At 43.1% G+C, this 13,309-nt stretch overlaps 1 protein-coding gene across 2 annotated transcripts in view; it reads right to left on the bottom strand.

Annotated features, from left to right (window-relative positions):
- PDZD2 (PDZ domain containing 2) overlaps positions 1-13,309 on the bottom strand; it is a 354,572-nt gene that overhangs the window by 102,829 nt on the left and 238,434 nt on the right. For both annotated transcript variants that reach the window (XM_089689464.1, XM_089689465.1), the window contains exons 8-9: positions 7,309-7,428; positions 3,073-3,187 (exon numbers count right to left, since the gene is read on the bottom strand). In XM_089689464.1, the coding sequence (XP_089545590.1) occupies positions 3,073-3,187; positions 7,309-7,428 (235 nt within the window). The remainder of the gene's footprint in view (positions 1-3,072; positions 3,188-7,308; positions 7,429-13,309) is intronic.

Below are 13,309 nucleotides of genomic sequence, written 5' to 3'. Positions count from 1 at the left end.
TTGTGGTCATTGGGAAGAATTACCTCCTTACAGATAGCTAAAAATATCCATGGTGTCAGTGGGAACTTATCAGAGAGGGAGAAACTGCTCATTGCTTAAGGAACCCCTCGCAATCTCTAGATGAACCCCGGATGAGAACCCCTTGTCTAGGCACTGGTGCCTGCAATGTATTTTTTTCACCTGTTTCCAAGTTTTGTTTTTTGCATAACTTTAATCGAGCCGATTCCACTCCAGCATACACTAGTATCTGCAGTTGGCGTATGTAGTACTGATGTCACTCCATGAAACATGCATGTCTGCAAGCAAACTACAGATCGTAGTGTCCTTTGTTGGCCAGTTCTTGGAGTGTTCCTCTTGGCAGTGAGGTTGGAGGGTGCTGCTGTGAAACTTCTGCACTCAGTTACCCAACCCCAACTCGCCCCCCACTCCCCCTTCCCCCTCACTCCAAAGCATGCTGACATGGAATGGACAAGTGTCAGCCGGCTTCTGCTGGACCTCTGGTGCAGCGCTCCCTATCTGATGGACGGTGTGATGCATGGTTTGCTCATGGTGCAAGTGGACTCTGAACGAGAAATGAGACAGCAGATTCCTTACTGTTTTATACACCCAGAAATGATTATAGGTGTTTTCCAGAAGGGAATATTTGGGCTTTAAAACCTAGCTCAAGCCATTTCTTTCAGTTTTGGACTGAGTGGGGATGAAATGAAATCCCTTTCAGGTGTGACCCCATTGATTTTCCATCACATTTTGGGAGGTCTGTACATGAAAGGAGAGGTGCAGTCGTCACTGCGAAGCATGCACAGCAATATAAACACTATGGGGGAGATTTACTAAAACTGGCACACTCAGAATCTGGTATAGCTGTGCATGGCAGCCAATCAGATTCTAACTTCAGCTTGTTCAACTAAGCTTTGACAATAAAACCTGAAAGCTGATTGGTTTCTATGCAGAGTTGCACCAGATTTTGCACTCTGTAGTTTTAGTAAATAACCCCCAATACAAGCAATATAGAACAGAAGTTCTAATCTTTCACTAACCAATGAAAAGTGTGCGTTTGTTTTTCTCAGTGTACTCATTGAAAGGATTTCTTAGCACTCCCATATTCTTTCCTATGAAAAAAAAAAACTGTAGTAAAACCATAATGGTGTCTTGCTGTTTTTCTCTGCCCAACGGAAAGGTGAAGGTGTGAGTATATACAATTATTCAAGATGCCCGCCACAAGGCGGCATATTAGCTCCTCTCACATTATAAGATAATAAAATTGAAAATAATTGAGTAACAAAAGGCAGAATTGTTGAATCTAGTGGCTGGATTCCTTGGTTTATTTTACTATAGCATAAAAGATGAGATCTGATTGGTCACTAGAGTAACATCTATACTTTTTCCAATTTTCTATAGTTCTCAGAGTGTAATTTGGTATATTTGGTGTTTTCTGCAGCTTTCCATTCTAAACCAATGTCCAAAGACCACAATCCTTTCTGCTGTAACAAAGAAAGATGTCCAACAAAAATAGCACAGCTGTCATCATCGGTAAATAAGGGGTTAGTCAATGACTCTACAGAAAATCCTTGAGTGAGCACTGAAAAAATGTAAGGGATGGGAATAGCCGAACTCTCAGCCGTGCGTCTGCTTTATCTAGGTCACATGCTACTCACTGAAAGGCTTCACAAAATGACTAAAAATGATATATTTGCTTTTCTGATTAGATCTGAAAGGACAGATGAACTTAAAATCCTCGTCTGGAATAAGCACAAGAATTATGTAGGTCAAAATTTGCTAACCGCACTGCTGAGATGTAGCAGGGAAGAAAAGACCACTGATAGAATGGGTGTACTGGAGGATAGAGCGATTATTTTATAAAGAAAGAAGGATCGGAACAGATAGTTTCATCGCCAAAAGTTCAATGCAGGTCGTGTTCACAGCAAGACTCGACAGACGGGGAAATTTACTAAATCTGGACAGTGTAAAATCTAGTGCAGTTTTGCATAGGAACCAATCAGCTTCCAGGTTTTATTGCCAAATTTCCATTTTTATTATCTTCTAATGTGAGAGGAGCTAATATGATGCCCTTTGGCGGGCATCTTGAGTAATTGTATATACTCACCTTTCCGTTGAACTCACTCACAGAAACAGCAAGACATCATTATGGTTTTGCTACAGTTTTTTTTCATAGGAAAGAATATGCTAAGAAATCCTTTCAATGAGTACACTGAGAAAAACAAGCGCACACTTTTCATTGGTTGGTGAAAGATTAGAACTTCTGTTCTATATTGCTTGTACTGGGGGTTATTTACTAAAACTACAGAGTGCAAAATCTGGTGCAACTCTGCATAGAAACCAATCAGCTTCCAGGTTTTATTGCCAAAGCTTAATTGAACAAAGTGAAGTTAGAAGCTGATTGGCTATCATGCACAGCTGCATCAGATTCTGAGTGCACCAGTTTAAGTAAATCAACCCCATAGTGCTGATACCTTCTGCTCCAGGTAAATTTAGGCTACGTTCACACTAGCGTTGTGTGCAGGCGGCAGAAAGGCATTTGGGAAGAGTTTTTACCGCTTCCCAAATGCCTCTGACAACTCTGCAAATTGCAGCACATGGTGCTGTTCTAACGGGAGCGTTAGCGGCGCGGCACAGCACAACGGACACCTCTGGTCGAGTCAGGAGGCGTTGAAGCCTCCTATTCTAGTCTATGGTGCCGCTCCGCAAACGCCCGGCATTTGCGGTGCGGTTGCGACACGGTTGCGGGGTGTTTGTGGAGCAGTAACACCATTCAAACTTCATTATAGGCATTTGTGGGGCGTTTTTAAGGCTCGGCAAACGCCTATCAACCGCCGCTGAACCGCGCATGCGGCGTTTGCGGAGCGTTTGCCGACCGTTAAAAAACGCTCCGCAAACGCCGGATCAACGCTTGCCAAATGCTATAGGGGCGTTTGCCAAGAGTTGGTAAAACAGTCAAGTGTGAACGAGCCCTAAGGCAAGCTATTTAGGGGTGAAAGCCCTTACATCAGGGATGTCCACCTGGAATGCCTCTTGGGTGAATCATGTTTGTACCATGCAGTCTTTCAGTTTTACCTTCTTTCAGCCTTCCATCAGCCGCTGCTGCTCCATTTGAGAAAATTGTCTTCACGAAAATTCCCATTCTCCCTCTGGCAGAGTCCTGACCTCCGACGATGCTGAATCCAAGTCCCTAATAACAAAGGTAACAATAATATACCATGGTAACCAACTACTGCTTATATCTCATCCATACCTATCCCCCCTTCTATGCCTCCATGATGCTGCCCAAGACATTAATGTTAAAGTGGAACTTTACCCATAACAACTTACAAAAATAATGTTCTTTAGCAAGGTACATACATTCCACATTAATAAATATGCTATCAAAATCAGTGTGTGTGTAAGTTGTTTGTTTCTTCTTGCCAATTTGCTGAAGCCTAGAACCCCTGAGCAGCAGTAAATCTTTATTCTGTCAGCAGATCAGTCTCTACATTTTTGGCAGTGCCAAAAATATAGATCAACTGAACATTTGTAGAGCAAGATTAGACAGTGTATTACTGGATTTTAAACAGTACAGGCACTTATTTTTAATGTTTTACATAGCTATACCTACAAAAGGTGCCATCAGCAAGTTCCATTTTAAAAATAAAAGCAGCATCTATTCTATTAAAGGAGAAGTACAGCCAAAGCTTTTTTGGCTGTACTTCTCCTGTGGATCACAGGAGTGCAGTTCGTTCTGCACTTTTGTGACCCGTTTTCAGCTGACAGCGGACTGAAGTCCGCTGTCGGCTGATGTCACTCAGTCAATCCAGGCTGGGGAAAGATCCAGACTTCAAAGTCAAGATCCACCCCAGAGTCTGGAGCAGCACCTGGCTCAGCCTCTCAGCAAAGTGTTAAGAGCCCTAGCCAGCTGCTCCCTCCCCAGCCCAGCACTCCAGTGAGCACAGGGGGGTGTTGAGCAGAGAGCGGTGACTGATAGTCCCGCTCTCTGCTCAGAGCAGCTGTGAGAACTCAGCAATCATGTGATTGCTAAGTTCTCACCCTTAAAGCCGGCAAGGGACAAATGCAGCATCCACCTAGGTAAGTATAAATAGGGGGGAAAAAAAGCCATACTTCTCTTTTAAGTGATCTAGGCACCTGCCCATCAGAAAAGATCTGTGGCAAATGATGGATATCTCCCGGACACCCAAGGTATCATAAATAAATAAAACAAAAAACATAAAATTATTGATGCTCGTACCTGAATTCGAAATCCAATCCTTTGTTTATCAACTATGTACATCCAGTTGAAAAAAAGGAGAAGGCAGGTCCCTTTGATAACATGTGTGCGCACGAAACAAGTCAGCTAGGAGCCTACGTGCTGAAGTCATGCCGCCATGTCCATGTTGATGGTCCGGAGGCCATCTTTGTAAGTGCCAGTGCTGCAGGAGCGGACTGACCATTTGGAAATTCGGGCACTGCCCGAGGGCCCAGGGTCAGTTGGGGGCCCCATGAGATGCCCCTGGTACCTTTTTCATAGGCTTTTTTGGGTTTGGGCAAGGACACAGGGGCCCCATGATCCCCTATTGCCCGGGGGCCCCATGAGTTGTCAGTCCGCCCCTGCGGTGCTGTGTTTTATTTCCACGTGGATTTGCATGTCTATTATTCCAATAAATACTACACTATATACCGCTGTGTCCGGGCTCTGTATTGTGAGCACCTTTCCTAGGATCCCACATTGCAAGTTCGCAGGAGTCTTCCATAGTGGATGGGCCACACATTCCTCTGTGAGATTATTTATTCAAGGCTTTACATATTGCATTTCTGGTACTTAGTGGTGGAGGATTATCACAGATGTCACTTCACGCTCATTGCTCTTTCACCCCTTGGCGCTGGCGCCTCCCAGCCCTTTAAGGGTTTCAGAAGCAGGGAGGTGGGTGGGGATTTAAGGCCAAGTGACCACCGTGATTCACTGTCATGGTGGTCACATGATCGGGAAAGGTCCCGATCACAAGAGGAGATCGGGACCTTTCCGTGAGTACCGGACACGTGTGCTGGGAGCGCGCAGGGTGCGCACCCTCGGCGCATATGGTTTTGTAAATGGAACGCAAATGTGCGGTCACTCGGCATCAAGGCCCAGGCGATGAGAGGCCGCACATTTGTGTGCGGTCAGCGTGAAGAGGTTAAGGACACATTGCTATATTCCACAGGAAATTTCACTTGGGACTGGTTATTCAATTGATCATTCATCGGTTATGTTTGTGTGTATATATATTTTTTCATTATATGAGCAATGTTATTTTGAGCATCACAATGGATGTTTATAAGCTATAGTATCTAGCGCTGCACTTCTTTGCATTTCTACCTAGCAACCAGTGCTTTTTCAAAGGCAATGGGGAACCTGAAATAGCACAGGGAGCAAAATGACTGTTAAGTCAGATGTCATTTGTTGGTACCATACTTTACCTGGATGTGGTTGATAATTAAAGGATTGGATTGAACCCCAAAGCCAGTGTCAATGAAAAAGGTGAGCTTGATCTTGCCCCTTTCCAACTGGTCCTTTAATATTAAGCACACTCTAAGCCAGCCTCAATGAAAAAGGTGAGCTTGGTCTTGCCCCTTTCTAAATTGGTCCTTTAATATGAAGGGCAGCCTAAACCAGCCTCAGTGAGCTTGGTCTTGCTGCTTTCCAAATTGGATGCAACATTGGTCCGATGCTGCATCTGTCCCCCCCCCCCCGGCTCTAAGTGTGAGATTTTAGTCGTCACATGACCGCTGGTCGCTGAGTTTTCACCGCGGCTCTGAGCAGAGAGCAGTGAATGTCAGTAACTGCTGTCTGCTCTGCTCCCCCAATACTCACTGGAGGGGGAGGGAGTGGCTGGTTCAGGCTCCCGTTCGCTCACTGAGAGGATGAGCCAGGTGCCTGGGGTGGATCCCGACTTTAAAGTTGGGATCTTTCTCCCAGCCTTGACCGGTTGAGTGACTTCAGCCGCTGCCAGCTAAGAATGGGTCACAGGAGTGTAGAACGAACTGTACTGTACTGTTTGGCTGTACTTCTCCTTTAAGGGCAGCCTAAGCCAGCCTCAATGAAAAAGGTGAGCTTGGTCTTGCCCCTTAAAGATTGGTCCTGAATTACCAATTGGGAAGCTTTGCAGTTCAGGCCAGGCTTAATTTATTTTTTGATAAGAGCAGTCAAGATCTAATAACTTTAGATGCATCAAACTCTGGATCTAATGACCATTCTGGCATGCAGTTTGGCAGAAGTTAAGCTTTAGCCTGGGTTTACATCTGTGCAGTGAATCGCATGTGATTCTCCCAGGAACCGCGCCGCATTCCTGTATAAATCACATGCGATTTGTGTGTGGTTGCGATTGGACCCATACATTCTGTATGCCTCCATTCGCAAAAGCGTGCAGGACCCTTTTTTGATCAGCACTAGAATTGGATCGCATGGGTATTCACAACTATGCGATCCAATTCTGCACATCGCACCGCGTTTTGTGGACCGCTCTCAGGGTGCTGTGATCTTAACATACACACACGCAGTGGTTCGCATGAACGGGGTGCGATTCTGATGCGGTGCAGAATTTGTACTGAAAACGCTGCAAATTCTGCACCGCATCAGTGTGAACCAGGGCTTACTGAAGCATTTTTTCTCTTAGTTTGCTCAGTCTAAGCTACTCAGGTTTGTTACTTTAAGACAGCAATATAGTACTCCACTGTAGTTACCAAACACATGTATTTTAACTTATGCCACATGCTAAAATATGAGTAAAATAAACAACATAAGAGGTCCTGAAAGCAAAGGTGATGCTTTGACCACCTTGTTCTCATCCATAAATTAGCACCACCTCCTGCAAAGAGCATGTGTTTCCTGTTCAGCAGTTCTTAAACAGTTCCCCCGTAAGTTTTCAATTACAGGATAAGACAGAAGTAGATATATAGTTATTTTGATTGTAGAAGATTTACTTCCTAAACCATTACCAGGCCTCAGCAGCGTTAATCTTTTCCTCCTTCTGCAACAATAGAGCTTTTAAGAACCTTTGAATGGCAAAGGTTTCGGTAATGTCGTAAATAACAGCAGTGTAAATTTTAAGACCAGCCCTTGGAAAGCAGCAGTGAAAGTGTCATGGGCATTATGGTGGGCAGGAATTATGGCAAGTCTTACAAAGGTAGGATAGTTGTATCCCTGTGCAATAGGTTATAGTACACATAGCACAAGGGAAGTTATATATTAAACTGCGCTGCAGGACTGCTTTGAAGTAGTAACAAGTTCCATGAGAAAATGGTTTTTCCTCTAGAGAATATCCAATTCCCGCACAGTATATGTACCTTTCCTTGGCCTTTCATTAAGACAATATTTGAGATGATTGAGGGCTGAGCGAGCCTCCAAGGTGATTCCACCTGCACTGTGCTTAAGGATCTGGCTGTTTTCTTTACAATGGCATATTCCTGGAAAAAAAATTATTACTGTTATTATTACATCTAAGCGATGAAAAATAAAACTGCAATGGAACCAGACCATAAAGAGCAATTATTCATCAAAGAAGCCAACCAGCAGAATAAAGGCACAGTACTGTGAAGAAGCCTCTGGCACATTGAAAACCTTGAATTATGTAAAGAAAACATTGTGGAAACTTGAAACTGGGTTAAAGAGAGTTCCTCATAAGTCTCTGGGAGTCTAGGTGTCACTAGGTGGGTCTGCGGTCTCTTGTCAACCGGAGGGCCTGCGGTCTCTTGTCAACCGGAGGGCCTGCGGTCTCTTGTCAACCGGAGGGCCTGCGGTCTCTTGTCAACCGGAGGGCCTGCGGTCTCTTGTCACTTGGAGGGCCTGCAGACTCTTGTCACTTGGAGGGCCTGCAGACTCTTGTCACTTGGAGGGCCTGCAGACTCTTGTCACTTGGAGGGCCTGAAGACTCTTGTCACTTGGAGGGCCTGAAGACTCTTGTCACATGGTAGATCTGCAGCCTCCGGTCACCGGGTGGGCCCGAAGCCTCCGGTCACCGGGTGGGCCCGAAGCCTCCGGTCACCGGGTGGGCCCGAAGCCTCCGGTCACCGGGTGGGCCCGTAGCCTCTGGTCACCGGGTGGGCCTGCAGCCTCTTTTCGCAGTGTGGGCTTGTAGCCTTTTGCCTCCTCCCAGAGAAAGGTAAGGCTTTACTAGTAAAATTGCAGGGTTTCCTTAAAAGCATTTTATTACTCACTGAAGCCAGGTATAATAATAGAATCTTCTAAAATTCGATCATATGATTTTTATTGGTCTACTGCTAATTTCAAAATACAGCCTAGTAGAGTAATCCCTTATCAGTGACTGAATATTGCCTGACAACAAGTAGTTTTAAATTTTATGCATGACAAGTACGTCTACATTAAGCCCATTATGAGAGAATTATGGCGTCTGCCATTGCTGCTCAAGAAAACGCTAGTTACCTCGCTGTCATGCAGATACGGCAAAACTTTGAGTCTCTGACTCCAGACTATGTATATACATTAGGAATTTTAGCTTTATTCTGACTTGCTGATTGGCTGCATTTTTTTTTTCAGGTCTGTAACTCAGAAGACTTGAAGCCAGGTGAAAATTTTTAAAAGCAGGTGAGTAATGGCAGACTTCAAACCCCTCTCATATCAGGCATACTTTAAAATAAAATGTTTGGCAAGAAACAAAGAACAGCAAAACATATGAAGAAGACACACAAACTATGAAAATACAGGATGGGTATAAGCTTTTCAAGCATTAGCAATATGTTATTTTGTGTTAAAGTGTGAGTTCCCCTATTTGCATGATATACCTGCACAATATCCGCAGTGAATTCCGCATTGTCTGCGTCATATTTTTTTTTTCATATCCCATACTAGGTAAAATAACAAGTCAGCTTTATAGCAGACACAATTTGCATTCAGTACTTACCATCCCAGCAGTCCTCCAACACCCAAGGGCCACTAAAAGTACCTAGTACTTCTGGGTAATGGACAACGCATACTATTTGCCCTTGCCTACCCCAATATATCGCTAAGTACCAAAGCATCCAATTACTGAGCCCAAATGTTATCACATGAGGGCAGAGGGGGTATTTACAACTCTGAGTATCTGAGCTGATTACGTAATGACAAGACACTTATTGTGACTTCTTTAACGTGAGCTTTAAAGTGAGCTTGTCACGACACCTACATGTTCACTTTAAAATAGTACTGGTTACCATATGTGCCATCTCAATATATGAACTCCTTATATATAAAGCAGCCTTACTGCAGCTGCCAGATTAACACACTTAGGCTTTGTTCATATGGGCTTCAACTTGTATAAGGGCAATTTGTACGGCAAACTTTTAGGGCTCACTCACACTTGTGGCTCACTCTTTGGAGAGCAAGCCACGTTTGTATCACTCTTCAGAGAGCATTTGATAGGCGGTAAGGAAGCATTGAATCACCTCCTCCCTGCCTGCTTTAATCCCTTGATCCCCACATTAGTACACCACAACTGCATACATTGTACGCACTTGCATAGCAGCCCCATTCACTCGAATGGGTCATGTTTGGCGGGCACTATCCCCACTAAAAGAGACAGGGGGTAGAACTCCTACTATGGCACGGCATGTGTACACCCCCAACTGCTGCCTCTGCAAGGAAAGAGGGTAGCAGTTAGGAGGCGATAAGGCCTCATGTACACTGCTGCTCCTAAACGTGAGTTTAGAAGTTTTTGGCAAAGCCCTTGAACTCAATTCAATAAAAGCCTATGTGTCCATGTACACAAAGGCTTTTACCAGAGTTTAGGGGCAGTTAATGTCCGTCTCCTGAATGCAAAAGAATCGCGTTCAGAAGAGGAACGTTTTGGGCAAAAAATGCAAAACGTTTTTTATTTTTCTAGAGTTAATGTCTCTTGTAGTTTCAGTGTATACGTAGCCTAAAAGTGTGGTTCAGTTGGGTGTTTTTACGATCGCCTAACCTCAAAAGTGAACCCAGCACTTAGGCCTCATTTAGACTAGTGATTGGGGGGCATTGAAAATGCAAGGTTGAGACATGTTTTTTACAAAAAGTAGATTCTCAAGAGTTCTACTTATGTACAATTAATATTTCCAGATGTCCCCTACAACAAAATTTTTTTCAATTTCAGATCTATGTTAACTTTTCCAAAATGCAAGCTCAAAGACTGCAAAAATCTATGTAAAGGCTTGCTGTACACACTGTTCTTATACAAGGTGAAGGTCATGTGAACAAGGTCTTAGACAGGCCATAGGCTGCTTTCACACTGGTTCATATTTCTTCCACTTTTGCATTAAAAAAGCAGAATAAAAACGCATGACAATGTATTCCTATGGAACTCTTCACACTGATCCGTTGCGGGTCTGATACATTTTTTTTTAAATCACACTTGCTGCATTTTTGGTGCTGCAAAAAAACACACCCAAAAATGCACTTTTCCATTGAAATCAATGGAAAACGCTGCAAACATGCATTAAAAATGCACCTACATTGTGTTTTTTATGCGTTTTTTGAGTAAAACATCCTGTAAAAAAAACGCACTGCAAACAGATAAGTAAAAGTAGCCTTACATCAACCATGGGTTGCAGGAATGAAAATTCCTAGACTTCCCTATCAACACAGACTGTGTCCCTCCCGCAGCGCTATTGTGTTCTGCTGGTAGGAAACCTTTCCTGTCGGCAGAACACATAGGTCACTGCTGGTGGCTATAGATGACGGCATTGATCGTGTGAAAATACCCAACAGGCTGGTTATACTGAAGTCGATTGATGGAATTGACTTTAGTAAAAACAGCCTGCCCAAAGATGGATTGGATCTCGGCCGGTAACTGTTGAACCAGCTGCGATTTGATCCACCTATGGCTGGCTTTAAAGAGACACTGTCAACTTGCTCATGCAGGGGCAAAGTGACTGTACGTTTGTAAAGGCCATCACCTCCTCTCCATCCGCCCCAGTTATGTCTAGATTACCACTGTTCCCTTGCAGCTCCTGCCTCCACCATAGCCAGGCCTTGAAATCCAAGGTGCCTACTGCAACCCATGTTAAAGGAAGAGGTGACACCACTCCACCGGTCATGTGCAAGACCAGAGCATTGTTACATGTTCCCCCAAGTCTGGAAACATCGGATAATCAAGCCAGTTCCGACAAAGGGAGGAATGACAAGGGAGTTCTGGTGAATATAACTGATGCAGGAAAGAGGCTGATCTTTACAAAGGCATTATCACTTTATCCTGGATGGGCAAGGTGATAGTATCACAGCAGCCACAGTAGAGAAACAGTACATGCATTAGGATAGAACACTTTTCTTATTCATGCACTTATAACAAGAAAATCAAAAAACTGTAGAATCCTGCAGAAAAAAAGGCAAGTTGTAAAAGCCCAGGGCAATTATTGGTATACATCTACATAAAGTGGAAAAGCACATTTAAAAGTATCTATGAATTTTCAAAATGATGGGCCTCCTTTGCTCAGGTTTGGAATACTTCTTATACCCAGTATCAGGTTTTTTAAATGGGTGCAAACATTTGGATGAAGTACATGACTTACACAGACATGATGAGGTTGGATGCAAAAAAAAAAAAAATAGATAAAGTTAATAAGTGATGATGAGAAACATGGTCAGAAGATAACAGGTCTCACATTAAAAAGAAAAAAAAAGAAAAAAAAAAAAAAGGATAAAAATGTTAGGTGACTTTACAAAAAAAAAAAGACAAAACACTAACATGCATAATGTAAAATTATTTGTATTATTGTGCATGCCAACTTTAAAGTAGATTGAAACCCCAACTGGATGACAATTTGGTAAAGCACTGTGTATATAAACAATTGCCATGTTTTTTTTTTATCTTTTTGTTTTTCCATGCTGCTGCTTTTTTCCGGTCTACATTAACGCACTCCAGTAGTGTCTGCAAATCATTTCTCTGGACCAGGTTCCCAACAACAGTGACAACAGTGGACCATGGATAAACAATGCTTATAAGAATGGACACTCATGATCTTCACCAGGGGTGACAACACAGCAAATACAATTGCAGGACAGTTGTCACCCCATAATAGGAAGTGCCTGAGCAAGGACCTTCGTGCCAGGATTACCATTTTTTTGTATAAATAAAAGCTGCATATTTAAAAGAGATTGAAAATAGCTATTGAAGTGAATAACATGTTCATATGAGGTTTTATTGATTGGGTTTAGATCTACTTTAATGTGGATCTTTCAATAAGTTTGACAAGTAACACAAATTATTAAAACATGTCAGTATTACCAAATCACATACTGTAGATATTACTTTCTTCCTATACATATAACACAGCTGAGTATATGCTCACTTTCACAAGAATACATAATTGCTGTTTCAGAGTTCTCTAATGCAGCCTAAAGCCTTACTTTACTAGATCAGCCTTTTTGTTACCACAGTGGAGCCATTACAATTGTTTCCAGGTCTCGGGAAACCCCGGTTAAAGCCAGTTCATTGGAGGTTAATGAGAAAACCCTTGCATTGTAGGTCAGTTGGAAGAATTGCCCCATTTATAGTGGTGGTAGAACTACCACCCATAGGACTTGTCCATCTGACATCAAGTGGGTGGTAAATTGGGCAGTTGATATGTGATTTTACCTACCCCAACTACAAGCAGACATGGTAGACATCTAGTTTATTTCACACTTACACAATTTTAATTCAGCACGCCATGTTTGCTTGACATTCCAGTTGCCAAAGGCACCTACTGAAGTCAAGGGGACCATCCCGCAACAGTGTGCCAAATGCTTGACACATAGTTGTGGTGCAGTATTCTAATCCAAAATCCTTATGGAGATTGAAGGAAAAAAAACAGGCATCATCACATCCCAAACACCCACAAACCGCTGCTGAGCCACCTCTGAAAAGCAGTTCATCGCTTTTTAAGAGGGGTCATACAGTATACTGCTTATATGTAAGAAGTCATACAGGAAGCTAAAAAGGCCTATGGTGTTGGGGAAATCCTCATTAACACATTTTCACACTATCCTTGAACTATGGGCACAGTTTGGTATTAAAACAGTATGAGACATGATGCTGGCTTTCATTTGTTCTCTCTTTCTCATAGTTTTCCACTGTATATCATTAACCTGATTGGATGGTGTTTCTAAACTTTCAATCGAGTCATACTGCTTGGTCCCACTTTCCACATACACCTGTCCTCCAAGCTGATTCAATTGAGAAACTTTTGTCCTAAGAGTGTCTTCAGAAGCCCTTATCCTCCCTGTATGTTGCTCTCCTTAGTATAGATTCTCCAAAGGTTGACCACCTCAAGAAGGCTGATATCCCAACTCTGGACCAGGAGGATTATCTGAAGACTGCCCCAAAATGGTAATCTCTTC

The sequence above is a fragment of the Staurois parvus genome, unplaced genomic scaffold (genome assembly GCF_062004578.1).
Source record: "Staurois parvus isolate SC_StPar_1 unplaced genomic scaffold, SC_StPar_1.0 ptg000475l, whole genome shotgun sequence".
NCBI classification, from domain to species: domain Eukaryota; kingdom Metazoa; phylum Chordata; class Amphibia; order Anura; family Ranidae; genus Staurois; species Staurois parvus.
This window is presented reverse-complemented; position numbering and strand designations above follow the sequence as displayed.